Source organism: Oryzias latipes, chromosome 1, assembly GCF_053564925.1.
Source record: "Oryzias latipes strain Hd-rR chromosome 1, Olatipes_Hd-rR_3.1".
Taxonomy (NCBI): Eukaryota; Metazoa; Chordata; class Actinopteri; order Beloniformes; family Adrianichthyidae; genus Oryzias; species Oryzias latipes.
Window position 1 is genome coordinate 17,503,076 of NC_136237.1, and position 27,180 is coordinate 17,530,255.

Consider the following 27,180-nt stretch of genomic DNA (forward strand, 5'->3'; position numbering starts at 1 on the left):
AAACTAAAAAAATAACACATAGGTCTTTTAACAATACATACATTCAATTAATTATTATGAAACCTAAATCCCCTAAAGTCTTGTTCAATGCCACTTCATATTCGAAAAGACTAGCATTACAATATTCTTCTCAATATGTTCTGAAGTTGACATATCCAAGTGCTGTTCAAGTGTTTGTTTTACCTTTATCACAAAAGTCAGCTGAACAATCTGTGGAGCAGACAGGATGTAGAACAGGACTGAGGGGTTTCTGGATACGGTGACAAGATCAGAGCCGCTGATGCTGCTGAACACAGTTGATGGTACGCCAGGGATGAGGGAGCCCAGGTTTAGCAGCGAGGCTGAACTGTTGATCTGATTGGATGTAGAAGGTCAAAAAATACATAAACGTAAACACTTTGTCCAAAAAGATGATTTTTGTTTAGTTGCTAATAAACACAATCTAACACAGTACCTGTACAAATCCTGAAGACAGCAAAGACAGGACAATGGCTTTGGCCTGTCCTTTTCTCCAACCAATCACATTGCTGAGAATGTTGAGAGAATCCACCAAGTCTGAAGGCTTCAAAGACTTTATCTGGCTTATGGACAAGCTGGTGCTTTCATTACCGAGGGCAGAAATAACTTTGGCATCAATGTTCTCACCAAAATTACTTGCCAAGGCAGCAGCAATCTAAAAAAAACAATGCATGAGAGGTAAATCCAGTTAATTTTATGTTTAAATGTTCAACACAGTCATTTAAAATAGTTGAAGAAAATATCAAGAAGCTTTCAAATGATGATGGTGATGTTGGTCTTGTTTGGGTTTCATGTTTTCCTTCCATGCAAATATCAGGAGAAAAACTCTTTAGCTAACTTTTAATTGAAATAAACCTGTCATAAAACTTGTTTCTAAGGATAAGATAAAATACATATAAACCACTCTGTACTTCAGTTTTTATTTTGCTCATATCAGTTGTCCCTTGTTATACAGTACATTGTTCAGTTTTTTAGTCTTCCTGTATTTTATTTTTATACATGTATTGAAAAATCTGTACTTTCAGTATTTCTGTGTTTTTACTTGTTGTTTTGTTTACCTGTGGATCTATGTCTGTACAAACTCTGTTGACATTTCCCAAAACCGTCAAACTTTCTTGTGAAGTCAACTGAGTGAACGCCCGGCCAGGAGCAAAGCACTGACCCAATGAAGGAAGGCTTCAAAGAGAATGAACACAGGTTGGACAGTTTAAGATCACATACTTTGTGGAAGATTTGTGGATGTATGGAAAATATGTAAAAATATAAATAAATAAATACATTGGTGTGTTAAACTTACCCAAGTGGACTGAAGTGGATGTCTTGCTGATAAACTAACTGAATGTAGTAGATGACTATTGTCACATCCACCTTATACTGATTAAGAAGCAGAAGATTCTGAGGATTCACTGTGAACAGCTGCAGGTCCTGAAAAGAGAAGAAACCAATTCACTCTATCAGCTTTGAAACTGTGGATATGGTTTTATTCTGACAGAAAAAAACAGAAACAGAACAGTACTTTAGGAATGTCCACATGAGATAAAATACCTGTTGAGATCCAAATGACTGAAGATCCACCACAGTGAGAAAAGTGATGAAAGAGCCGATGTACTCTGCAAACCAGGCTGTGGAGTTCAGCTCTGGGTTGTTGTTGTCATAGCACTTTGGTGATGTTGCTGTTTAAAACAAAAAATAAACACATTTTAAAGCTACATTTCAAACTATAACCTCTCCCATCCATCTATCCATCCCTTTTGATCTAACAGGGCTTCTGGAGCCAACCTAGCTACTTTTGGGTGAAGGCGAGGTGTACCCTAAAAAAGGTCACTGTTAAAGGTGTACAGACTCACACAATCTCACATGTACATCTAGGAAAAATTTAAAGACACCAATTAACCTCTAAAACATGTTTATGAACTGTATAAGGAAGCCGGACTACCTAGAAAAAGCCGACAAACGCACAAAAAAAAACATGTAAACTCCACAAAGAAAGGTCCCAGGACATTCTTGCTGTTAACCAAGAGTTCTAACAACTACGTCACAGTGCAGCCCTTAGAATCTACTAAATACTGTACAATTAAATGTAAACAAGTATTAAACTCTCTTTCCAAAGTTGTTAAGTTTTAAGTACAAACTTAAATTAATCCTATTTGAGGTTTTGTATCATATACGGTAGTTTTGTTTAAATTTTATCTGTAACAAAATTAAGAACACAAAGTTATCTTTTTTCTGGCAAGTCAGAAGGTGATTTCATTTTGAGGAAATCCATTAGATATCAATGTAATTCAGCAATGTTTTAGATATAACATTGCATTTCAGTTTTTTGTGCTTACCTGCAGTATCCTTTCTGCTCAGGTAGATCTTGATGAATTGTGTGTACACAAATTCTTGCTTAGAAAGAGTCATCTGGGGTTGTACTTCACTCAATATTTGCAAGCTAATTTTAAAAGACATGAATAGGACACATGATTAACACAAAATATTTAATACTGTGACATTATAAAATAATTAGTCAGATTTTCAGGTATATTCCCTACTAATATTTGTTGCATTGCTTACATATATTGGTAGGAGTTGCACTGCAAATCCTTTGTTGCAAGAATTGAGAGAAAGTTGGAGGAAACAGCAGGCAAGAACGGGCGAAGGCGAACGTTAAACCACAGCTGCAGCTCAGTGAGATTATTCAGTGTGTTTGTGCTGAAAAGATCTGGACTGATTGCTTGTATGCTGTCCAAAATCACTGACACTGCAGGATTGTTGGGGTTGATTGTCTGCAACAAATACAAACATTGCTTTTAAGCTTGGTAATATGCAAAAAAATAAAAAATAAAATTTAAATAAATATATATATAAATTTAAATTTAATAGTGCATTAAAATTTGAAATATATTTTTATGGCAGGTCATTTGTCCATTTAGTAGTAACTTATTCCAATGGTTGCAAAATATTTGACTAAAAGTCAGTCATACTGCAGTGGTCAGAAGATTCAGAGCTGCATTCAGGATCCTGGAAGTTTTACAGAAGAGAAGATTCCAGGCCGATATGGACCCACTTGAGTTTGATGACAGATCACACTTCATAATCTCTACCAGGTCCTGTGCTGTTAAGGCTGAAAGCTGTTCAACATTAGAAAGTGAAATCATTACATGAACCACTTTTACTACAGTAGTTTCTAATGTTTTGCTGTCTTACAGAGGCACAAGCAAACTCTTCCACAGAAAAGTTACAGAAGCGTTTGCTCATCTTTCCACTGTTGAGGAAGACTTGAAGATCTGTGCTGTAATTTGGAATTGAACAAAATAATATCATTTGGTTTTTGCTTTCAGGTTAAAGTTAAATATTTTTGTTATAAAATAATTTTAAGAAAGGTTTACCTGTTTACTTCAACACATGTATTTGATTCTGTGAAAAAAAGGAAAACATTAGTTTTCTAGAAAGTGTAAACTAAAAACTATTAATTACTATGAATTAATGTCCTCATGCATCAAAACCACTCACCATTTGCTGTGATAACTCGGCACTTAAAAGAGAAAAATGTAAGCAAACGTTTAGACTTTTATTTTTCAGAAAACGTTTTTGAAAGAAAAAACAAAATCTAATTTACCTGTCTAGAGTGGATATCTAAAAGAGACAAAGGAGAACATTAGGATACGTTATATAAACTACATGGTCCAAGTATATTTTTGTTAATTGTTTTGACCATTCCCAAGTAATGGCCCCGAGTAAAAGACCTTAGTGTTGCTTCTTTGCAAAATACCATTCAATCCAGGACTTTACTTTAGTTAGCATCTTGAAAAGGAAAAAAAAATCACTAAAGCCTTTTTTTTTTTTACATAATTGAAAATAAATTTAGGCCTTAATGACATTATCATCTGTAGATTTCACATGTTAATAGGGAAAAGTAAAAACATTTTATACCTCAAATTTTTTTATAATGGTCCACTGATGCACAAAATCTATTTTCCTTGAAATGGACTTATTTCTAAATTTGCTGCAATCTCTACTTTAGGTAAATTACTCCAGGTAAAACAATCAGCTCCAAGTCCCTCTTTAATAATGTCTTGCAATTTTTGAAAGTCTTTACATAGTTTTAAATGTAGCCAGTTAGGTTGGTACATGCATGATAGTCCAAAACTACACATCAGTGACAAGGCAAATATTTTTAGTAAATTTAAGTACTGATCCCAAAACAAATTGTCTCTACTTTCTGTTTTTGTACTGACCTGAAGTTACAGGACTGGTCATTTCAGAGAGTATGGTGGATTTAGACAATGTTGAATGCCTTGATGCTGGCATGGAAGTTGTTGTTGATGTGAAGACTGTTGACAGTCTTGTAGTTCCAGGCATGATGTTTGATGTTGGTGATAGGGTCATTGAAGAACCAGCAGTTGGAGGTTGAGCTGTGCTGGCTAGTAAAGGATTGAATTCAGTTACATTAGTTGTTGCTGGTGATAAGGTTGATGTAGAACCTATGGTTGGAGGTTCAGCTGTGCTTGCTGGTGATGAATTGAATCCAGTTACATTAGTTTTTGTTGGTAATAAAGTTGATGTAGAACTTAAAGTTAGAGGCTCAACTGTGCTTGTTGGTGAAAGATTCAATCCAGTTACATTAGTTGTTGTTTGTGATAAGGTTGATGTAGAACCAATGGTTGGAGGTTCAGCTGTGCTTGCTGGTGAAGGATTCAATCCAGTTACATTAGTTTTTGTTGGTGATAAAGTTGATGTAGAACCTATGGTTGGACGTTCAGCTGTGCTTGCTGATGAAGGATTCAATCCATTTACATTATTTTTTGTTGGTGATAAAGTTGATGTAGAACTTAAAGTTAGAGGCTCACCTGTGCTTTTTGGTGAAGGATTAAATCCAGTTACATTAGTTGTCATTGGTGATAAAGTTGATGTAGAACCTATGGTTGGAGGTTCAGCTGTGCTTGCTGATGAAGGATTCAATCCATTTACATTATTTTTTGTTGGTGATAAAGTTGATGTAGAACTTAAAGTTAGAGGCTCACCTGTGCTTTTTGGTGAAGGATTCAATCCAGTTTTATTAGTTGTTGTTGGTGATAAGGTTGATGTAAAACCTATGGTTGGAGGTTCAGCTGTGCTTGCTGGTAAAGGATTAAATCCAGTTACATTAGTTGTCATTGGTGATAAAGTTGATGTAGAACCTATGGTTGGACGTTCAGCTGTGCTTGCTGATGAAGGATTCAATCCATTTACATTATTTTTTGTTGGTGATAAAGTTGATGTAGAACTTAAAGTTAGAGGCTCACCTGTGCTTTTTGGTGAAGGATTCAATCCAGTTTTATTAGTTGTTGTTGGTGATAAGGTTGATGTAAAACCTATGGTTGGAGGTTCAGCTGTGCTTGCTGGTAAAGGATTAAATCCAGTTACATTAGTTGTCATTGGTGATAAAGTTGATGTAGAACCTATGGTTGGAGGTTCAGCTGTGCTTGCTGGTGAAGGACTCAATCCATTTACATTAGTTGTTGTTGGTGATAAAGTTGATGTAGAACCTATGGTTGGAGGTTCAGCTGTGCTTGCTGGTAAAGGATTCAATCCAGTTACATTAGTTGTCATTGGTGATAAAGTTGATGTAGAACCTATGGTTGGACGTTCAGCTGTGCTTGCTGGTAAAGGATTCAATCCAGTTACATTAGTTTTTGTTAGTGATAAAGTTGATGTAAAACCTATGGTTGGAAGTTCAGCTGTGCTTGCTGGTAAAGGATTGAATCCAGTTACATTCGTTTTTGTTGGTGATGAAGTTAATGTTGAACCTATGGTTGAAGTTTCAGCTGTGCTTGCTGGTGATGGATGGAATCCAGTTAAATTAGTTTTTGTTGGTGATAAAGTTAATGTAGAACTTAGAGTTAGAGGTTCAGCTGTGCTTGCTGGTGAAGGATGGAATCCTGTTATATTAGTTGTTGTTGGTGATAAGGTTGATGTAGAACCTATGGTTGGAGGTTCAGCTGTGCTTGCAGGTGATGGTTCCAATCCAGTTACATTAGTTATTGTTGGTGATAAAGTTGATGTAGTACTTAAAGTAAGAGGCTCAACTGTGCTTGCTGGTGATGGATGGAATCTAGTTACATTAGTTGTTGGTAATAAAGTTGATGTAGAACTTAAAATTAGAGGTTGAGCGGTGCTTGCTGGTGAAGGATTCAATCCAGTTACATTAATTGTTGTAGAATTTAAAGTTGGAGGTTCAGCTGTGCTTGCTGGTGAAGGATTCAATCCAGTTACATTAGTTGTTGTTGGTGATAAAGTTGATGTAGAACTCAAAATTAGAGGTTGAGCGGTGGTTGCTGGTAAAGGATTCAATCCAGTTACATTTGTTGTTGTTGGTGATAAAGTTGATGTAGAACTTAAAGTTAGAGGCTCAACTGTGCTTGCTGGGGAAAGATGGAATCCAGTTACATTAGTTGTTGTTGGTGATAAAGTTGATGTAAAACCTGTGGTTGAAGTTTCAGCTGTGCTTGCTTGTGATGGTTTGAATCCAGTTACAGTAGTTGTTGGTAACAAAGTCGTAGAACTGTTATATGGAGGAATCGTGGGATCAACCTTGCCTTCCAGGAAGCTCAATCTTAGAATATCAAGCTCCGACTGGTTTTGACTTCTGATCCAGGTCTGCACCAGAGTTTGGTTTTCATAAGACTTCAAATCTGGGAGGTTGGTGCCGAGAAGACCTTTAACTTCACTTGCAGTTAGACTCTGGGGGGAACAGAGCAGATATATTTCACACTGATGCCGTAAAAAATATCCACACAAACAGAAGCATTCATAGTTAAGACATAAACATTACACTGACCAGCACAACTTTTTCATCCAAACTAGTGAAGGTGGCCAGGTCCATGTTAACATCAGAGACCACCAAACTACGAATATAATCAGCACTTGCACCTCCTGTGGGAAAAGGACACAAATTGCTCTGTGAGGATATTCTAATGTGCATGTATGTAAAAGGAAATGTTTACTTACCAATGTATGGTTGTATGAGCTGAAAAACAGAAACTGAGCTTGTTGTAAGGCTGAATGCTTCAAAGGAGATACGGAAAAACTCTTCCTTTTTTTCAGTAGTGCAGCTAGAGATGTCCAGAAAGTCAACTTCTCTGCAGGAGAAAGAGACATTGTAGCGCATAAGCAAAGTCTAAACCCAAGATAACATTCCAAGTTGATAGTTCCAACAATTTACATTTATTTATATTTGCTCATGCAGTTCTGATACAGTTAGTGCATTCTTCCCAAGTGCTTTGAAGGGCATATATTAATGAGATGTGCCCCATTCCTGGCCATTGGGGATCTCAGATTTCCTGACAGCTTACAGTTAGGACCATCCTACCATGGAGGTTTTTTTTTCCAATCACGGATGCCTCAAACAAAAGCATGATGAGGAAATCCTTGTGGAGTTCACACATGCAGTCAATCCACATAAACCACCTGGTAATATTTGGCTGTGTCACCTTACCTGAATCACCTTCTGCCCTTTTTTGAGAGGACAGCATTTTCTGGTCAGAACCAACAACACCATGGTAGTCGCATATATCAACAGACAGTTATGTTAATGCATACATTGTCCACACAATTGGCTGATAGTGTAGACGGGCTCTTGCCAACTGTGACTGAATGTCATCCATGGTCCGAGTATAATAAACCCCATATAGAACCGATTAACCATTCAGAAGAAACCTACCCAACAGGGAGTGGAAATTTCACAACAAAATAGTGATCCAGATGCAATTGGGCTAAAGAAGGCTTTTTAACATGAAAAGGGAATGCTCAATGTCCCACTTTTAGCTTCTTGACTGATCAGGGCTCCTCACTGGAACTGAGACTCTTTGTGACTCAGCTCATGACCACTTGCGGCGTAAGGAGAAAAATAAAAGAGAAGGACATTTTTAATCTTGTCACAATGTGAGTATTGAAAAGTGTCATGAAGCTTAAGAGTAGCCCAAGCAGCAACAATGAACTTCACCACCCTCTTGATTTTGTACACAAGCTGCTGTTTATATCATTGTTGCCTTAGTCACAACTGCCCTCACGGGTGTGTATGTGGACAAAATTGGGCAAACTGGTATGAGGCATGCAATTTCAACCTCCAAGACTGTTCGGTGAGCCTGTATAGTGAAAATGTTCATGCACATTTTTCTACGGACATGCTATGGCAAAATGTCGTATTGAACACTTAAACAACATGCAAAGGGTAAATAAGGGTGAAGTAGGTGAGACGCAAGCACTTAGTACATTTTTTCCCCTTTGTAACCCCCCCCAAATCCCTTCACATTGTGCAAGGGGCCCATTAGTGCTGTTTAAGTGATTAGTGCATTTTCCTTGACTGTCAGAAATTATGAAATCAGAAAATCAGAGCGTAGTTTGTGTGGGTATCCTACGGATGTCCTACAGACACTTGCATACCACATGTACACCCCATGTCTGTGACCTTTGTGTATGGTCAGTAAGGAGCCAGTACGTGCACCTCACCAATGACTAGAGTGCGGTGTAAGGGCACTGTACGACAACATCTTCTGTCGCACAGCTTCATCTGTTGTGACGTCTCTTAAGGTGTTTGCATGACCCAATAGGGAATTGCGTGACACACCTTCAAGATACAGTCACACCCATCTACAAACCTCCACAGATCAGGACAACCCAAAAACCCACAGCACCCATTTGGGGTCAACCACCCTGCATAGGTGCATGTGATTAAGGCATGACACTTCAAACAAAAGTGCAAAAAAGAGTTTCTGATGTGACATGAATTTTTTCAAGTTCAGATATTTAAATTGGGACATTTTTGCAGCTTGGTTGATGTGAAGGAAATTGTTTCATTATTATCATTGTTTAAATGTATTTGTGTAAATGTATGTTTAAATGTTAACTCAGATTGACCTTTTCTGAAAACAGTTGTGTGTTCATTGATCCGCTTCTCATCCCAGCAAGGATGAGGGGGTTTTACGACACACTGTCCTGAGTTGATAAGGAATACTGTTTGAAGTTAGAATCCACCAAAAGGGGTCATTATACGACAGCTCCTAATGAACTTTTTCTCTTTGTCTTGAAATTGTTCCCTTCTTCTTGTGTTCTTAATAAAAGCAGCACGAGGAGAGGCAGAACCTTTGAGAAGAGAAACATGGTGGACCTTTTACATCACATTTGCTCCTCTCCCTCTTGCATGAGAAACTTGATTCTAGTTGTGGTCTGTTGTTTCTAACTGTGTTTTTCTTTAATGTCAAGATGCATTTATCTGACAGTTGAATTCTTTGATGCAACACAACGACAATCTGCCTTAATGTCACAGATTGTAGATTGCAACACACTGGCTGCTCATAACATGCTGCAAACCCTCTCACTGCTTTACATTACCTTAACTTTTAAATGTTTTTGGTGTGAATGCACCATTCAAGAGAATGCAGAGAAAGACCTAAAAGACCATTATAGTCTAAGGAGATCCCTGCCTCCTGACTTTATCTTCTGTTTGTGAGTGAGGCATTCAATTTTTATGATAACAGAACATGAGAAGCTTGTCCAATAGTAAGCTATGAAGGGAAATATCTTTTGGAGAAAAGCGCTGTTTTGTTCTACCTATATAATAAATTGAAATATATATATATATATATATATTTTAATGAAAAAGATACTTCAACAAAGAAGCAAAAACATGCATCTTGCAATAAAAAAATAATTTTTAACTTCAAGATTTATCATCAATAACACTAGAGACTTGTTAAAAATATCCAAGTTAGGTTGTTTTTTTACTAAACTCCAAGGTTAAAAAGAGAATACATTTTGCTGGTTTAACTTAACTCAGGTAAGAAAAAACCAACACAGTTGACCTCCATAAATTGGGCTAAAATGAAACAATAATAACCCAAAAACTCTATTGCTCTAAAGAGTAACTCAAAAGCATATCTCAACATGGATAACCCAAGAATTTGGTTGAAGACATTTGTTGAATATTTTATTTTGTAATTTCTTAATACAAGATATAGTGTATTCTTAGAAAAATCAGAAAGTAAACAGAGTATGATACGGTATCATTATTAACTCTGTAAAGGGACAGACATTAGGAAAGGAATTATTGCTTACATAATACTTAATGAGTTATTCCTGAATTAATACAACCTTTTTTAGTTAGTCCAGAACAAAGGGTTAACATTTGTCTACTGGAATTAAAAAGTTTTTTTTCTTTTACATAATGTTTTTCACTTTGGAATGGTGGGTCAAAACTGCTTTATGATATTTAAAGGTTTGTTTAACTTCAAACTCATTAAATTAAGGAACAAACTCAGTTCACATTTCTTACCTGAAACTTTGAGATGAAATAGTCCTGATAATGTCCACATCTAGAGAGCAGAGATTTGGTCCCCCAATAACATTCAGCTCTGCACTGCCTAGTTTGTTTCCTCCAACAGCCAGATACTTAGAGATGATAACCTTAGCCTGGAGGAGAAGAAATGTGCTCTGATCAAACAGCAGCCCTTAAATGTTGTACACAGTCACAACACAAGTACTCTGTTTGCTCACTAAGCTTGGGTCCCAGCCTCCATTTGAAGAGTCCATCAAAGCAGCAAGCGTGTCGATTTTACTGATGGTCCATGAAATAATATCTTGAACTGTGGCAACACGAGAAGTTGCACTTAGGAGCTGAACCTGATCTTCTGGAATGATGGTGTTGTAAACCTGTAAGTGCACAGAAATGTGGTACATTGCATGCAATGTTATTGACATTGTGTAGAAATAAAAAAGAAATGATCCGAAAAAATTGAAGCAATAATGGGGACTTCTAGCTGTAATGTGTCTTGTCCAAGTCTCACTGCCCACAAGAAGAAACTGGGGTGTTTCCCCCTCTAACCCAAGATTGTGCCCAAACACAATCCAAGCAAAATGTTTATGACACAGCATCAGTGATAAAACAAATGTGTTTTACAGAGGATCATTGCTTACGTCTTGCAGTTTCTGGAGAACAATCCTGAGGTATTCCACCTCATCCACCTTTTCTGTGATGCCATCCAAGTTGTCTTTGACAGTTGAAACTGACAGACAGTTGTTGAATTGGTTGATGTTATAGTCAAAGGGGAAGGTGGGGTCACTGATTGTGACCTGAGTGATTATTCCAACTGTGCATTCTGTGAAAATAAATCAGAAAAAACTTACACCAGAAAGTAAACAACAAGATAAAGACACATTTTCAGAGGCAGACAGACCTGCAGTCTGGTCTGAATCACTTTTGATGGACTGTCTTATCTCCTTCTTCAGTTGCTTCCTCTGTTCTCTGCTCACTCCACCAAAAACGTTCAGAAAGTATTTCAAGAAGTTACGCTTTGTGTCCTGCAAGGAAAATACGTTTATCAGCTCAAACTTGATCCTCAATCCATGAGACCTTCCCTTCTAAACACTTGAATGCACGTGTTACTCACCTGATCAAAGTGCTGATAGAAAGATGAAGGCAAATGCAGAGTTAGCATCCCAAGGTCTTTTAGAGTTTGTTCAGTCCATGTTGAAGGATCTCTGATTGTGATATAACAAACAAAGCGTTTTTTTAAGTACACTATCGTCTTTGAAAGACACAAACTCCTATTTGTAATTGTAGAATTTCAATAAGCTGCAGTTTACGTACCCATAAGGTGTATTTCCATTGGTCAGAAGGGTTATAACTGCAGTTGATTGACCAACAGTGAGATCTGGACAGTTCTTGAGTTGTTCCAGTATAGATGGATGAGAGTTTTGGATGTAGGAGCCATCAAGAATGCAGCACATGTTCCCCAAAACTGATACATTATCCTCAGTTAAACTTGTGCTAGTTATTCCCTTAAAGCAAAAGAAAGTAAAACATAAGTAGTAATAAAAAAAAACTGCAGTCTCTCAAAATGTTGATACAAAATTGTAATTTAACTGATTAATGGACCCTTTTTTACTTTGCATCTGACATATACAAAAAATAATATCATATTTAATCAAAACTTTTTCTAAGGTACTTATTTACATTAAGGCATATTGTTATTACAGTCAAGTAAATGATTGAAAGGATTTTTGTCTTCAAATTTGTTGGTCTTGCTCTACACTCACCAAGCAGTTCCTTGCATTATCAAACAAAGCAGACCGTCTGTATGTCAGTGCTGGAGAAAAAATGGAAAAGTCTGCATCAGCCAACTCTTGAAAATAAGACCTGCAGCTGCTCCGTGGCACCAGAGAGTAACTGGAAGAAGAAAGAGAAAACAGCAGTCAAAACATTGAAGTCTTTGTTAATAAAAAGCTAAAGTTTATTTGTGATCATAATACAGTATAAAGAAATGATTCTTACTCATAGTAAAGCAACACATCTGGAGGATAGAGGGAAAAGCTGGTGGCATCCGACTCTTCTTTGATTTGGTTGTACATGCAGGTCAGCTGTTGGGCAAAACAAAAGAGTATGCCAAATTAAATATTGTCTGAAACTAGAAGTTTCTTCATAGATTACCACAGTGTTTTTAGTTACTTGGACACTTTTAAAAAACTATTTATGGTCAGGTTGCAAGGTCTTTTTTAACCTTTAAGTTTTACATGCTTCTTACACTTTGGCTGAAGAAAGTGACACCATCTCAATCTCAACAACTGGGTTATAGAGCAATGAGGAAGAAATCCTTCCATTTACATGAATTGACAGCTATTAAAAGAACCTTGATAATAATGCAACTTTGAAATGTGTCAAAGGAAGAACTTCAGGAATTTCTTAAGAAACTGCAGATTAACAAAAAAGGAATTTAATTTTTGAACATTAATTAAGGGATATCTCCAAGTGGCAAATAAATGCAAGCAGCACACACCTAGAGACAGTGGGGGCCATAATTGTCATTTCCGCAGGGGTTTCCTATAATATTGATGCTTAAACCTGTACAAATTCACATATTTAGGAAATACATATGCACTCTTATCATCTTACCTGAGTCTCCACCAATGGAACCTTGTTTGTCCCTTTTCTCCGACAGGCTTTAATCAGATTCTTGATTTGCCTCTTTCCTAAAGATCTTACTGTTGTGCATGTAAACCCTTGTAGCACAGAGGAGGACAAGCTGTACACAAACAAACAAACAAACAAACAAACAAACAAACAAACAAACAAACAAACAAACAAACAAACAAACAAACAAACACAAACATATTAATATTTACAATACATTTCTATTACTTATATACTTAAGTTTTAATTTATTAAGTAGAATCTCACTTGTTTGGACCTCCCAGCTCAGCAATCTCAGAGTTTGCTGCAATTATATCAAAGAACAATGCAACCTAAAAAAAAAGAAAGAAAGAAAGAAAGAAAGAAAAGAAGAAAGGCACATTCTGTATTCAGAAGTTACATACAAATTTTAAAACATATGGGTTTTTAACAGGTGAACTTACCTGTTGGGGTTTCCATTTCTTTCTATTCAGTCTGATAACTGTGCTGATGTCATTTGGGAACTGCAACAGGTAAACTCCAGGAATCTCAGTAGCCAAATTATCTGGAACATTTTCTATGATCTGCAAACTGTTGGTGTTTAAATATATAATCTATAGAAAGAAAAGAAACAGGAAGACACAGATTATAAATATCAACAAGTCATTTCACAGCTTCACGAGCTCTTTCTGAAAATAAAGTGGAATTGAAGTTTAGTTATGTAAGGCCATGTGAGTCAAACACATTTTTTATTGATCTCAACATGATGAAAAAAGACCTGAGCAGTTCAGTCATCAAACCATCAAAAGCTATCCATTACTTAAAATAAAAAAGGTACAGAGAAAACCTTTTTCACTTTTCCTTTAATGTCATTTTGTGTTTTTTTCTTCATTCAAATATATACAATGTGTATGTTTGGAAACTTGTTCAAGTTAATTATAATTTCCTGTATATTGTCGCTGTTATTTGGTTAACTTAGAGGTTTAATTAACAATACAAGCATTGAATTACTTATTATAAAACCTAAATCCCCTAAAGTCTTGTTCAATGCCACTTCCTATTTGAAAAGACTAGCATTACAATATTCTTCTTAATATGTTCTGAAGTTGACATATCCAAGTGCTGTTCAAGTGTTTGTTTTACCTGTATCACAAAAGTCAGCTGAACAATCTGTGGAGCAGACAGGATGTAGAACAGGACTGAGGGGTTTCTGGATACAGTGACAAGATCAGAGCCGCTGATGCTGCTGAACACAGTTGATGGTACGCCAGAGATGAGGGAGCCCAGGTTTAGCAGCGAGGCTGAACTGTTGATCTGATTGGATGTAGAAGGTCAAAAAATACATAAGTGTAAACACTTTGTCCAAAAAGATGATTTTTGTTTAGTTGCTAATAAACACAATCTAACACAGTACCTGTACAAATCCTGACGACAGCAAAGACAGGACAATGGCTTTGGCCTGTCCTTTTCTCCAACCAATCACATTGCTGAGAATGTTGAGAGAATCCACCAAGTCTGAAGGCTTCAAAGACTTTATCTGGCTTATGGACAAGCTGGTGCTTTCATTACCGAGGGCAGAAATAACTTTGGCATCAATGTTCTTACCAAAATTACTTGCCAAGGCAGCAGCAATCTAAAAAAAACAATGCATGAGTTGTAATTCCAGTAAATTGTATGTGTAAATGTTCAACACAGTCATTTAAAATAGTTGAAGAAAATATCAAGAAGCTTTCAAATGATGATGGTGATGTTGGTCTTGTTTGGGTTTCATGTTTTCCTTCCATGCAAATATCAGGAGAAAAGCTCTTTAGCTAACTTTTAATTGAAATAAACCTGTCATCAAACTTGTTTCTAAGGATGAGATAAAATACATATAAACCACTCTGTACTTCAGTTTTTATTTTGCTCATATCAGTTGTCCCTTGTTATACAGTACATTGTTCAGTTTTCTTAGTCTTCCTGTATTTTATTTTTATACATGTATTGAAAAATCTGTACTTTCAGTATTTCTGTGTTTTTACTTGTTGTTTTGTTTACCTGTGGATCTATGTCTGTACAAACGCTGTTGACATTTCCCAAAACCGTCAAACTTTCTTGTGAAGTCAACTGAGTGAACACCCGGCCAGGAGCAAAGCACTGACCCAATGAAGGAAGGCTTCAAAGAGAATGAAAACAGGTTGGACAGTTTAAGATCACATACTTTGTGGAAGATTTGTGGCTGTATGGAAAATATGTAAAAATAAATAAATAAATAAATACATTGGTGTGTTAAACTTACCCAAGTGGACTGAAGTGGATATCTTGCTGATAAACTAACTGAATGTAGTAGATGACTATTGTCACATCCACCTTATACTGATTAAGAAGGAGAAGATTCTGAGGATTCACTGTGAACAGCTGCAGGTCCTGAAAAGAGAAGAAACCAATTCACTCTATCAGCTTTGAAACTGTGGATATGGTTTTATTCTGACAGAAAAAAACAGAAACAGAACAGTACAATTGGAATGTCCATATGAGATAAAATACCTGTTGAGATCCAAATGACTGAAGATCCACCACAGTGAGAAAAGTGATGAAAGAGCCGATGTACTCTGCAAACCAGGCTGTGGAGTTCAGCTCTGGGTTGTTGCTGTCGTAGCACTTTGATGATGTTGCTGTTTGAAACAAATAATAAAAATATATTAGAACTATTTCAAACTACAACCTCTCCCATCCATCCATCCATCCATCCATCCATCCATCCATCCATCCATCCATCCATCCATCCATCCATACATCCATTTTGCTGAATCCCTTTGGGGTTGCAGGGCTGCTGGGGCCAACCCAGTTACATTTTAGTAATACCAGGGTACATCCTGATCAGTTCGACAGTCTTTCACATGCCTGCACACTCATTTTCACATTTCAGGACAGTTTAGAAATATCAACCAAGCATTAAAACATGTTTATTGAAATGTGTGAGAAATGTGCTATCCAAATTCCACATGAAAAGGTTGGATTTGAACCAAGGCTTTCTTGTTGTGAATCAGAGCGCTTACCTAAAGTTTTAATTACAAACTTGGAAAATCAGTTTTATAGTTTATGGTTATTTATTTATTCTGCAGTTTTTTTTCATCTTCATCAAAATGTGGTACAATTTTTTTCTTTTTATTGAAGACAAAAAACTCATTTTATTTTGCTCCCATTCAAAACAGAACATTGTAATTTAGCAATGTTTTAGATATAACATTGCATTTCAGTTTTTTGTGCTTACCTGCAGTATCCTTTCTGCTCAGGTAGATCTTGATGAATTGTGTGTACACAGATTCTTGCTTAGAAAGAGTCATCTGAGGTTGTACTTCACTCAATATTTGCAAGCTATTTTTTAAAACACATGAGTAGGACATTCGATGAATACACAACATATAATACTGTGACATAATTAAATAATTAGTCAGATTTTCAGGTATATTCCCTACTAATATTTGTTGTCTTGCTTACATATATTGGTAGGAGCTGCACTGCAAATCCTTTGTTGCAAGAATTGAGAGAAAGTTGGTGGAAACAGCAGGCAAGAACGGGCGAAGGCGAACGTTAAACCACAGCTGCAGCTCAGTGAGATTATTCAGTGTGTTTGTGCTGAAAAGATCTGGACTGATTGCTTGTATGCTGTCCAAAATCACTGACACTGCAGGATTGTTGGGGTTGATTGTCTGCAACAAATACAAACATTGTTTGTAAGCTTGGTAAAATGCAAATAAAAAAAAATAAAATGTAAAAAAATATCTATTCAACAGTGCATAATATATTGAAATACATTTTCTAGTGTAAGGTCAAATGTCTATTTAGTAGTAACTTATTCCAATGGTTTCCAAATATTTAACTAAAAGTCAGTCATACTGCAGTGGTCAGAAGATTCAGAGCTGCATTCAGGATCCTGGAAGTTTTACAGAAGAGAAGATTCCAGGCCGATATGGACCCACTTGAGTTTGATGACAGATCACACGTCATAATCTCTACCAGGTCCTGTGCTGTTAAGGCTGAAAGCTGTTCAACATTAGAAAGTGAAATCATTACATGAACCACCTTTACTACTGTAGTTTAGAATGTGTCGCTGTCTTACAGAGGCACAAGCAAACTCTTCCACAGAAAAGTTACAGAAGCGTTTGCTCATCTTTCCACTGTTGAGGAAGACTTGAAGATCTGTGCTGTAATTTGGAATTGAACAAAATAATATCATTTGGTTTTTGCTTTCAGGTTAAAGTTAAATATTTTTGTTATAAAATAATTTTAAGAAAAGTTTACCTGTTTACTCCAACACATGTATTTGATTCTGTGAAAAAAAGGAAAACATTAGTTTTCTAGAAAGTGTAAACTAAAAACTATTAATTACTATGAATTAATGTCCTCATGCATCAAAACCACTCACCATTTGCTGTGATAACTCGGCACTTCAGAAAAAAACACGTAGGACATTTTTAGAGTGCTATTCAAAATAGACATTTTTAAATGATAAAAAAAACAAAAACAAATGCCATTTACCTTTCCTTTGTTGTCATCTAAAAGAAAAAAATAAGAAAATTGTAATAAGAAAAATGAATTACGTGGACCAAGTAGGCTATAAGTCCATTTTGTGTTTTGACTGATCTCAAATAACGGCCCAGAGCAACAAGGCTTTAGCCAAACATCTTCATTGTTTTGTTACAATAGGTAAAACTACAGTGGCCCTGAAATGCAAATCACACCAAAAAACCACTAGACGCAATAACACATTGAAAATCACAACGACAACTAAAAAGAAATAAAATTTAAATAAAACAACAGTGCATTTTAGGAATCAAAAGAAATGTCCAGAAACAAAAAGACAATTCCAAAAAAAGGAAAAATGAAAATGACATGTTTTGAAAAATAAAAGTAATTTTCAGGAATAAAAATGAAATGTTAAAAAATTAAACACAATAGGAAACTGGAAAAGGTAGGCTCTATGGAACATCTCTGATTGTACAATGACGTTTGTCCATCATTCCAATCAAATGTTATGTGGCATGAAGTTGAATATCATCATCCAATTAGTAATGTCCATAGTACTAACCTTTTTCGGTTTCATTTTGCTCTCTGTTTTTTATTTTGATTTCTGAAAATTACTTTTGTTTTCTGTAAGGTTTCATTTTTATTTCGTTTCATTTTTTTATAATTGTGTTTTGTTTTCTTGATTTTTGGTTTGATTTCTAAAATGTAATGTAGCATTTTTATCAATTGTTTTGCTTTTTTAATTGTCGCTGTGATCTTTAATGGGTTTTAGCCCTTACTGATTTCTTAGTTTGATTTGTACTTCATGGCCAACTAATAATACTGTGATTTAATGGTTCTGTCTACTATTTAAAATACAATGTAGTTACAGTGCTGTGAATAGCTGTACTAATATTAATTACCTAATCTTCTGTATATTTTACCTATTAACAAGGTAGGGTTAAAAACTTGTAAACACAATATTAACTGTCTGTGTTTGTTTTCAGAAATGTACTGGAGCTAAAAAAACTGCTTTTTTTCATTTGTATTCTAAATTTTTAAATATGCTGCATTCTCTATGTGTAAATGTTTCCAGATAAATAAGTCAGCTCTCTGCTTTTGTACTGACCTGTAGTTGCAGAACTGGTCATTTCAGAAAGAATAGAGGTCATAGTTGTTGAAGATAAAGTTGATGTAGATCCTAAAGTTGGAGGTTCAGTTGTGCTAGATGGTGATGGATTAACTCCAGTTACAGTAGTTGTTGTTGGTAACAAAGTTGTTGTAGAACTGTTATATGGAGGAATCGTGGGCTCAACTTTGCCTTTTAGGAAGCCCAATCTTAGAATATCAAGCTCAGACTGGTTTTGACTTCTGATCCAGGTCTGCACCAGAGTTTGGTTTTCATAAGACTTCAAATCTGGGAGGTTAGTGCCGAGGAGACCTTTAACTTCACTTGCAGTTAGACTCTGGGGGGAACAGAGCAGATATATTTCACAGTGATGCCGTAAAATATATCCACACAAACAGAAGCATTCATAGTTAAGACATAAACATAACACTGACCAGCACAACGTTTTCATCCAAACTGGTGAAGGTGGCCAGGTCCATGTTAACACCAGAGACCACCAAACTACGAATATAATTAACATTTGCACCTCCTGTGGGAAAAGGAAAAAATTAGATCTGTGAGGATATGTTTATGTGCATGTGTGTAGATGGAAATGTTTACTTACCGATGTATGGTTGTATGAGCTGAAAAACAGAAACTGAGCTTGTTGTAAGGCTGAATGCTTCAAAGGAGATACGGAAAAACTCTTTCTTTTTGTCAGTAGTGCAGCTAGAGATGTCCAAAGAGTCAACTTCTCTGCAGGAGAAAGAGACATTGTAGCGCATAAGCAGAGTTTAAACCCAAGATAATATTCCAAGTTGATAGTTCCAACAATATACATTTATAATATTGCTCATGCAGTTCTGATCTAGTCTGTGCGTCCTTTACGTGCGCCTCCAAGGGTGTATCTTCATGAGATGTGCTCTTGTCCTGGCCATGGAGAAGCTCTGATTTCAACTTACAGTTGAAAAACTTACAGCTAAAAAACCACATTCTTCAATGTGGGGTTAGCGTATAGTGTTTACACTAGGCTGGACTGCTACTAGACGAGCCCGTAACCACCATGCACCATGGAAGAGGCTTGGTGTGAAATGTTAAAGCAGTGCAAATCTCCTGATTCTGGTTTCAGGCTTTTTCTATTGGGTTTTAAGAGTTTTCAGCTGTTGTGCAGATCATGAAGACCGCTACTCCCCGGCAAAGATCTAATGTCTGAGTCGCGCCTGTTTATGTAATCTTTGCATCATTTCTTACCTGAAGCTTTGTGATGAAATAGTCCTGATGACATCCACATCTAGAGAGCAGAGATTTGGTCCCCCAATAACATTCAGCTCTGCACTGCCTAGTTTGTTTCCTCCCACAGCCAGATACTTAGAGATGATAACCTTAGCCTGGAGGAGAAGAAATGTGCTCTGATCAAACAGCAGCCCTTAAATGTTGTTCACAGTCACAACACAAGGACTCTGTTTGCTCACTAAGCTTGGGTCCCAGCCTCCATTTGAAGAGTCCATCAAAGCAGCAAGCGTGTCGATTTTACTGATGGTCCATGAAAGAATATCCTGAACTGTGGCAACTCGAGAAATTGCACCGAGGAGCTGAACCTGATCTTCTGGAATGATGGAGTTTTCAGCCTGTAATTGCACAGAAATATGGTCAATTGTATGCAATGTTATTGATACTATATTGAAATCAAAAAGAAAGGATCTAAAAAAAATTGAAGCAATAATGGAGATTGCTGGCTGGAATGTGTCTTGTTCAAGTCTTAGCCCACAAGAAAAAAGCGGGTGTTGGTTCCCCCTCTGACCCAAGATTGTGCCCAAACACAATCCAATCAAAATGTTTATGACACAGCATCAGTGATAAAAAAAATGTGTTTTACAGAGGATCATTGCTTACGTCTTGCAGTTTCTGGAGAACAATCCTGAGGTATTCCACCTCATCCACCTTTTCTGTGATGCCATCCAAGTTGTCTTTGACAGTTGAAACTGACAGACAGTTGTTGAATTGGTTGATGTTATAGTCAAAGGGGAAGGTGGGGTCACTGATTGTGACCTGAGTGATTATTCCAACTGTGCATTCTGTGAAAATAAATCAGAAAAAACTTACACCAGAAAGTAAACAACAAGATAAAGACACATTTTCAGAGGCAGACAGACCTGCAGTCTGGTCTGAATCACTTTTGATGGACTGTCTTATCTCCTTCTTCAGTTGCTTCCTCTGTTCTCTGCTCACTCCACCAAAAACGTTCAGAAAGTATTTCAAGAAGTTACGCTTTGTGTCCTGCAAGGAAAATACGTTTATCAGCTCAAACTTGATCCTCAATCCATGAGACCTTCCCTTCTAAACACTTGAATGCACGTGTTACTCACCTGATCAAAGTGCTGATAGAAAGATGAAGGCAAATGCAGAGTTAGCATCCCAAGGTCTTTTAGAGTTTGTTCATTCCATGTTGAAGGATCTCTGATTGTGATATAACAAACAAAGCGTTTTTTTAAGTACACTATCGTCTTTGAAAGACACAAACTCCTATTTGTAATTGTAGAATTTCAATAAGCTGCAGTTTACGTACCCATAAGGTGTATTTCCATTGGTCAGAAGGGTTATAACTGCAGTTGATTGACCAACAGTGAGATCTGGACAGTTCTTGAGTTGTTCCAGTATAGATGGATGAGAGTTTTGGATGTAGGAGCCATCAAGAATGCAGCACATGTTGCCCAAAACTGATACATTATCCTCAGTTAAACTTGTGCTAGTTATTCCCTTAAAGCAAAAGAAAGTAAAACATAAGTAGTAATAAAAAAAAACTGCAGTCTCTCAAAATGTTGATACAAAATTGTAATTTAACTGATTAATGGACCCTTTTTTACTTTGCATCTGACATATACAAAAAATAAAATCATATTTAATCAAAACTTTTTCTAAAGTACTTATTTACATTAAGGCATTTTGTTATTTCAGTCAAGTAAATGATTGAAAGGATTTTTGTCTTCAAATTTGTTGGTCTTGCTCTAGACTCACCAAGCAGTTCCTTGCATTATCAAACAAAGCAGACCGTCTGTATGTCAGTGCTGAAGAAAAGATGGAGAAGTCGGCATCAGCCAACTCTTGAAAATAAGACCTGCAGCTGCTCCGTGGCACCAGAGAGTAACTGGAGGAAGAAAGAGAAAACAGCAGTCATAACATTGAAGTCTTTGTTAATAAAAAGCTAAAGTTTATTTGTGATCATAATACAGTATAAAGAAATGATTCTTACTCATAGTAAAGCAACACATCTGGAGGATAGAGGGAAAAGCTGGTGGCATCCGACTCTTCTTTGATTTGGTTGTACATGCAGGTCAACTGTTGGGCAAAAGAAAAGAGTATCCCAAATTAAATATTGTCTGAAACTAGAAGTTTCTTCATAGATTACCACAGTGTTTTTAGTTACTTGGACACTTTTAAAAAACTATTTATGGTCAGGTTGCAAGGTCTTTTTTTTTACCTTTAAGTTTTACATGCTTCTTACACTTTGGCTAAAGAAAGTGACACCATCTCAATCTCAACAACTGGGTTATAGAGCAATGAGGAAGAAATCCTTCCATTTACATGAATTGACAGCTATTAAAAGAACCTTGATAATAATGCAACTTTGAAATGTGTCAAAGGAAGAACTTCAGGAATTTCTTAAGAAACTGCAGATTAACAAAAAAGGAATTTAATTTTTGAACATTAATTAAGGGATATCTCCAAGTGGCAAATAAATGCAAGCAGCACACACCTAGAGACAGTGGGGGCCATAATTGTCATTTCCGCAGGGGTTTCCTATAATATTGATGCTTAAACCTGTACAAATTCACATATTTAGGAAATACATATGCACTCTTATCATCTTACCTGAGTCTCCACCAATGGAACCTTGTTTGTCCCTTTTCTCCGACAGGCTTTAATCAGATTCTTGATTTGCCTTTTTCCTAAAGATCTTACTGTTGTGCATGTAAACCCTTGTAGCACAGAGGAGGACAAGCTGTACACAAACAAACAAACAAACAAACAAACAAACAAACACAAACATATTAATATTTACAATACATTTCTATTACTTATATACTTAAGTTTTAATTTATTAAGTAGAATCTCACTTGTTTGGACCTCCCAGCTCAGCAATCTCAGAGTTTGCTGCAATTATATCAAAGAACAATGCAACCTAAAAAAAAAGAAAGAAAGAAAGAAAGAAAAGAAGAAAGGCACATTCTGTATTCAGAAGTTACATACAAATTTTAAAACATATGGGTTTTTAACAGGTGAACCTACCTGTTGGGGTTTCCATTTCTTTCTATTTAGTCTGATAACTGTGCTGATGTCATTTGGGAACTGCAACAGGTAAACTCCAGGAATCTCAGTGGCCAAATTATCTGGAACATTTTCTATGATCTGCAAACTGTTGGTGTTTAAATATATAATCTGTAGAAAGAAAAGAAACAGGAAGACACAGATTATAATTATCAACAAGTCATTTCACAGCTTCACGAGCTCTTTCTGACAATAAAGTGGATTTGAAGTTTAGTTATGTTAGGCCATGTGAGTCAAACACATTTTTTATTGATCTCAACATGATGAAAAAAGACCTGAGCATTCTCAGTGAAGTTCAGTCATCAAACCATCAAAAGCTATCCATTACTTAAAATAAAAAAGGTACAGAGAAAACCTTTTTCACTTTTCCTTTAATGTCATTTTGTGTTTTTTTCTTCATTCAAATATATACAATGTGTATGTTTGGAAACTTGTTCAAGTTAATTATAATTTCCTGTATATTGTCGCTGTTATTTGGTTAACTTAGAGGTTTAATTAACAATACAAGCATTGAATTACTTATTATAAAACCTAAATCCCCTAAAGTCTTGTTCAATGCCACTTCCTATTTGAAAAGACTAGCATTACAATATTCTTCTTAATATGTTCTGAAGTTGACATATCCAAGTGCTGTTCAAGTGTTTGTTTTACCTTTATCACAAAAGTCAGCTGAACAATCTGTGGAGCAGACAGGATGTAGAACAGGACTGAGGGGTTTCTGGATACAGTGACAAGATCAGAGCCGCTGATGCTGCTGAACACAGTTGATGGTACGCCAGAGATGAGGGAGCCCAGGTTTAGCAGCGAGGCTGAACTGTTGATCTGATTGGATGTAGAAGGTCAAAAAATACATAAGTGTAAACACTTTGTCCAAAAAGATGATTTTTGTTTAGTTGCTAATAAACACAATCTAACACAGTACCTGTACAAATCCTGACGACAGCAAAGACAGGACAATGGCTTTGGCCTGTCCTTTTCTCCAACCAATCACATTGCTGAGAATGTTGAGAGAATCCACCAAGTCTGAAGGCTTCAAAGACTTTATCTGGCTTATGGACAAGCTGGTGCTTTCATTACCGAGGGCAGAAATAACTTTGGCATCAATGTTCTTACCAAAATTACTTGCCAAGGCAGCAGCAATCTAAAAAAAACAATGCATGAGTTGTAATTCCAGTAAATTGTATGTGTAAATGTTCAACACAGTCATTTAAAATAGTTGAAGAAAATAACAAGAAGCTTTCAAATGATGATGGTGATGTTGGTCTTGTTTGGGTTTCATGTTTTCCTTCCATGCAAATATCAGGAGAAAAACTCTTTAGCTAACTTTTAATTGAAATAAACCTGTCATCAAACTTGTTTCTAAGGATAAGATAAAATACATATAAACCACTCTGTACTTCAGTTTTTATTTTGCTCATATCAGTTGTCCCTTGTTATACAGTACATTGTTCAGTTTTCTTAGTCTTCCTGTATTTTATTTTTATACATGTATTGAGAAATCTGTACTTTTAGTATCTTTGTGTTTTCTTATTGTTTTATTTACCTGTGGATCTAGGTCTGTACAAACTCTGTTGACATTTCCCAAAACCGTCAAACTTTCTTGTGAAGTCAACTGAGTGAACGCCCGGCCAGGAGCAAAGCACTGACCCAATGAAGGAAGGCTTCAAAACAGGTTGGACAGTTTAAGATCACATACTTTGTGGAAGATTTGTGGCTGTATGGAAAATATGTAAAAATAAATAAATAAATAAATACATTGGTGTGTTAAACTTACCCAAGTGGACTGAAGTGGATATCTTGCTGATAAACTAACTGAATGTAGTAGATAACTATTGTCACATCCACCTTATACTGATTAAGAAGGAGAAGATTCTGAGGATTCACTGTGAACAGCTGCAGGTCCTGAAAAGAGAAGAAACCAATTCACTCTATCAGCTTTGAAACTGTGGATATGGTTTTATTCTGACAGAAAAAAACAGAAACAGAACAGTACAATTGGAATGTCCATATGAGATAAAATACCTGTTGAGATCCAAATGACTGAAGATCCACCACAGTGAGAAAAGTGATGAAAGAGCCGATGTACTCTGCAAACCAGGCTGTGGAGTTCAGCTCTGGGTTGTTGCTGTCGTAGCACTTTGATGATGTTGCTGTTTGAAACAAATAATAAAAATATATTAGAACTATTTCAAACTACAACCTCTCCCATCCATCCATCCATCCATCCATCCATCCATCCAGCTGAATCCCTTTGGGGTTGCAGGGCTGCTGGGGCCAACCCAGTTACATTTTAGTAATACCAGGGTACATCCTGATCAGTTCGACAGTCTTTCACATGCCTGCACACTCATTTTCACATTTCCGGACAGTTTAGAATTATCAATCAGGCATTAAAACATGTTTTTTGAAATGTGTGAGAAATGTGCTATCGAAATTCCACATGAAAAGGTTAGATTTGAACCAAGGCTTTCTTGATGTGAATCAGAGCGCTTACCTAAAGTTTTAATTACAAACTTGGAAAATCAGTTTTATAGTTTATGGTTATTTATTTATTCTACAGTTTTTTTTCATCTTCATCAAAATGTGGTACAATTTTTTTCTTTTTATTGAAGACAAAAAACTCATTTTATTTTGCTCCCATTCAAAACAGAACATTGTAATTTAGCAATGTTTTAGATATAACATTGCATTTCAGTTTTTTGTGCTTACTTGCAGTATCCTTTCTGCTCAGGTAGATCTTGATGAATTGTGTGTACACAGATTCTTGCTTAGAAAGAGTCATCTGAGGTTGTACTTCACTCAATATTTGCAAGCTATTTTTTAAAACACATGAGTAGGACATTCGATGAATACACAACATATAATACTGTGACATAATTAAATAATTAGTCAGATTTTCAGGTATATTCCCTACTAATATTTGTTGTCTTGCTTACATATATTGGTAGGAGCTGCACTGCAAATCCTTTGTTGCAAGAATTGAGAGAAAGTTGGTGGAAACAGCAGGCAAGAACGGGCGAAGGCGAACGTTAAACCACAGCTGCAGCTCAGTGAGATTATTCAGTGTGTTTGTGCTGAAAAGATCTGGACTGATTGCTTGTATGCTGTCCAAAATCACTGACACTGCAGGATTGTTGGGGTTGATTGTCTGCAACAAATACAAACATTGTTTGTAAGCTTGGTAAAATGCAAATAAAAAAAAATAAAATGTAAAAAAATATCTATTCAACAGTGCATAATATATTGAAATACATTTTCTAGTGTAAGGTCAAATGTCTATTTAGTAGTAACTTATTCCAATGGTTTCCAAATATTTAACTAAAAGTCAGTCATACTGCAGTGGTCAGAAGATTCAGAGCTGCATTCAGGATCCTGGAAGTTTTACAGAAGAGAAGATTCCAGGCCGATATGGACCCACTTGAGTTTGATGACAGATCACACGTCATAATCTCTACCAGGTCCTGTGCTGTTAAGGCTGAAAGCTGTTCAACATTAGAAAGTGAAATCATTACATGAACCACCTTTACTACTGTAGTTTAGAATGTGTCGCTGTCTTACAGAGGCACAAGCAAACTCTTCCACAGAAAAGTTACAGAAGCGTCCGTTCATCTTTCCACTGTTGAGGAAGACTTGAAGATCTGTGCTGTAATTTGGAATTGAACAAAATAATACCATTTGGTTTTTGCTTTCAGGTTAAAGTTAAATATTTTTGTTATAAAATAATTTTAAGAAAAGTTTACCTGTTTACTCCAACACATGTATTTGATTCTGTGAAAAAAAGGAAAACATTAGTTTTCTAGAAAGTGTAAACTAAAAACTATTAATTACTATGAATTAATGTCCTCATGCATCAAAACCACTCACCATTTGCTGTGATAACTCGGCACTTCAGAAAAAAACATGTAGGACATTTTTAGAGTGCTATTCAAAATAGACATTTTTAAATGATAAAAAAAACAAAAACAAATGCCATTTACCTTTCCTTTGTTGTCATCTAAAAGAAACAAATAAGAAAATTGTAATAAGAAAAATGAATTACGTGGACCAAGTAGGCTATAAGTCCATTTTGTGTTTTGACTGATCTCAAATAACGGCCCAGAGCAACAAGGCTTTAGCCAAACATCTTCATTGTTTTGTTACAATAGGTAAAACTACAGTGGCCCTGAAATGCAAATCACACCAAAAAACCACTAGACGCAATAACACATTGAAAATCAAAACGACAACTAAAAAGAAATAAAATTTAAATAAAACAACAGTACATTTTAGGAATCAAAAGAAATGTCCAGAAACAAAAAGACAATTCCAAAAAAAGAAAAAATGAAAATGACAT

General features: G+C 36.1%; 2 protein-coding genes and 1 long non-coding RNA gene across 3 annotated transcripts in view; all 3 read right to left on the minus strand.

Annotated features, from left to right (window-relative positions):
• LOC105357440 (uncharacterized) overlaps nucleotides 1-17,349 on the minus strand; it is a 42,767-nt gene extending 25,418 nt beyond the window's left edge. Inside the window, exons 1-37 of the mRNA XM_078950523.1 lie at nucleotides 17,334-17,349; nucleotides 17,210-17,237; nucleotides 17,028-17,112; nucleotides 16,805-16,951; nucleotides 16,406-16,617; nucleotides 16,179-16,282; nucleotides 15,452-15,579; nucleotides 15,204-15,331; nucleotides 14,963-15,080; nucleotides 14,340-14,558; nucleotides 14,069-14,239; nucleotides 13,390-13,539; nucleotides 13,214-13,278; nucleotides 12,929-13,058; nucleotides 12,311-12,396; nucleotides 12,076-12,205; nucleotides 11,627-11,817; nucleotides 11,427-11,517; nucleotides 11,214-11,337; nucleotides 10,954-11,135; nucleotides 10,534-10,689; nucleotides 10,313-10,449; nucleotides 6,991-7,121; nucleotides 6,821-6,915; nucleotides 4,239-6,723; nucleotides 3,620-3,636; nucleotides 3,514-3,535; nucleotides 3,390-3,417; nucleotides 3,208-3,292; nucleotides 2,985-3,131; nucleotides 2,575-2,786; nucleotides 2,349-2,452; nucleotides 1,564-1,691; nucleotides 1,316-1,443; nucleotides 1,077-1,194; nucleotides 455-673; nucleotides 184-354 (exon numbers count right to left, since the gene is read on the minus strand). Of these exons, the coding sequence (XP_078806649.1) occupies nucleotides 184-354; nucleotides 455-673; nucleotides 1,077-1,194; nucleotides 1,316-1,443; nucleotides 1,564-1,691; nucleotides 2,349-2,452; nucleotides 2,575-2,786; nucleotides 2,985-3,131; nucleotides 3,208-3,292; nucleotides 3,390-3,417; nucleotides 3,514-3,535; nucleotides 3,620-3,636; nucleotides 4,239-6,723; nucleotides 6,821-6,915; nucleotides 6,991-7,121; nucleotides 10,313-10,449; nucleotides 10,534-10,689; nucleotides 10,954-11,135; nucleotides 11,214-11,337; nucleotides 11,427-11,517; nucleotides 11,627-11,817; nucleotides 12,076-12,205; nucleotides 12,311-12,396; nucleotides 12,929-13,058; nucleotides 13,214-13,278; nucleotides 13,390-13,539; nucleotides 14,069-14,239; nucleotides 14,340-14,558; nucleotides 14,963-15,080; nucleotides 15,204-15,331; nucleotides 15,452-15,579; nucleotides 16,179-16,282; nucleotides 16,406-16,617; nucleotides 16,805-16,951; nucleotides 17,028-17,078 (6,810 nt within the window). The 5' untranslated portion in view covers nucleotides 17,079-17,112; nucleotides 17,210-17,237; nucleotides 17,334-17,349. The remainder of the gene's footprint in view (nucleotides 1-183; nucleotides 355-454; nucleotides 674-1,076; nucleotides 1,195-1,315; nucleotides 1,444-1,563; nucleotides 1,692-2,348; nucleotides 2,453-2,574; nucleotides 2,787-2,984; nucleotides 3,132-3,207; nucleotides 3,293-3,389; nucleotides 3,418-3,513; nucleotides 3,536-3,619; nucleotides 3,637-4,238; nucleotides 6,724-6,820; nucleotides 6,916-6,990; nucleotides 7,122-10,312; nucleotides 10,450-10,533; nucleotides 10,690-10,953; nucleotides 11,136-11,213; nucleotides 11,338-11,426; nucleotides 11,518-11,626; nucleotides 11,818-12,075; nucleotides 12,206-12,310; nucleotides 12,397-12,928; nucleotides 13,059-13,213; nucleotides 13,279-13,389; nucleotides 13,540-14,068; nucleotides 14,240-14,339; nucleotides 14,559-14,962; nucleotides 15,081-15,203; nucleotides 15,332-15,451; nucleotides 15,580-16,178; nucleotides 16,283-16,405; nucleotides 16,618-16,804; nucleotides 16,952-17,027; nucleotides 17,113-17,209; nucleotides 17,238-17,333) is intronic.
• Nucleotides 17,350-19,061: 1,712 nt separating this feature from the next.
• On the minus strand, nucleotides 19,062-25,629 carry LOC110013627 (mesothelin-like protein). Its single transcript, XM_078944068.1, has 18 exons — nucleotides 25,557-25,629; nucleotides 24,870-24,997; nucleotides 24,622-24,749; nucleotides 24,391-24,508; nucleotides 23,770-23,988; nucleotides 23,499-23,669; nucleotides 22,809-22,958; nucleotides 22,637-22,701; nucleotides 22,392-22,521; nucleotides 21,772-21,857; nucleotides 21,537-21,666; nucleotides 21,088-21,278; nucleotides 20,888-20,978; nucleotides 20,675-20,798; nucleotides 20,415-20,596; nucleotides 19,994-20,149; nucleotides 19,773-19,909; nucleotides 19,062-19,277 (listed from the first exon to the last, which is right to left on the minus strand). The coding sequence occupies exons 1-18, from the start codon at nucleotides 25,627-25,629 to the stop codon at nucleotides 19,139-19,141; spliced, it is 2,418 nt and encodes an 805-aa protein (XP_078800194.1). The 3' UTR covers nucleotides 19,062-19,138.
• Nucleotides 25,630-25,783: 154 nt separating this feature from the next.
• LOC144994088 (uncharacterized) lies at nucleotides 25,784-26,494 on the minus strand. Its single transcript, XR_013657496.1, has 3 exons — nucleotides 26,406-26,494; nucleotides 26,183-26,329; nucleotides 25,784-25,995 (listed from the first exon to the last, which is right to left on the minus strand). It is a non-coding gene; the product is annotated as an uncharacterized LOC144994088 (long non-coding RNA).
• Nucleotides 26,495-27,180: the final 686 nt, after the last annotated feature.

Bases quoted from the DNA above. Each gene is read 5' to 3' on its own strand.
- LOC110013627 (XM_078944068.1), bottom strand. From the start codon at position 25,629: ATGACTCTTTCTAAGCAAGAATCTGTGTACACACAATTCATCAAGATC. The intron at 24,998-25,556 runs GTAAGCACAAAA...TGTTTCAAACAG, and splicing joins GAGCAGAAAGGATACTGCAA to CAACATCATCAAAGTGCTAC. The intron at 22,702-22,808 runs GTAGGTTCACCT...CTTTTTTTTTAG, and splicing joins AGAAATGGAAACCCCAACAG to GTTGCATTGTTCTTTGATAT.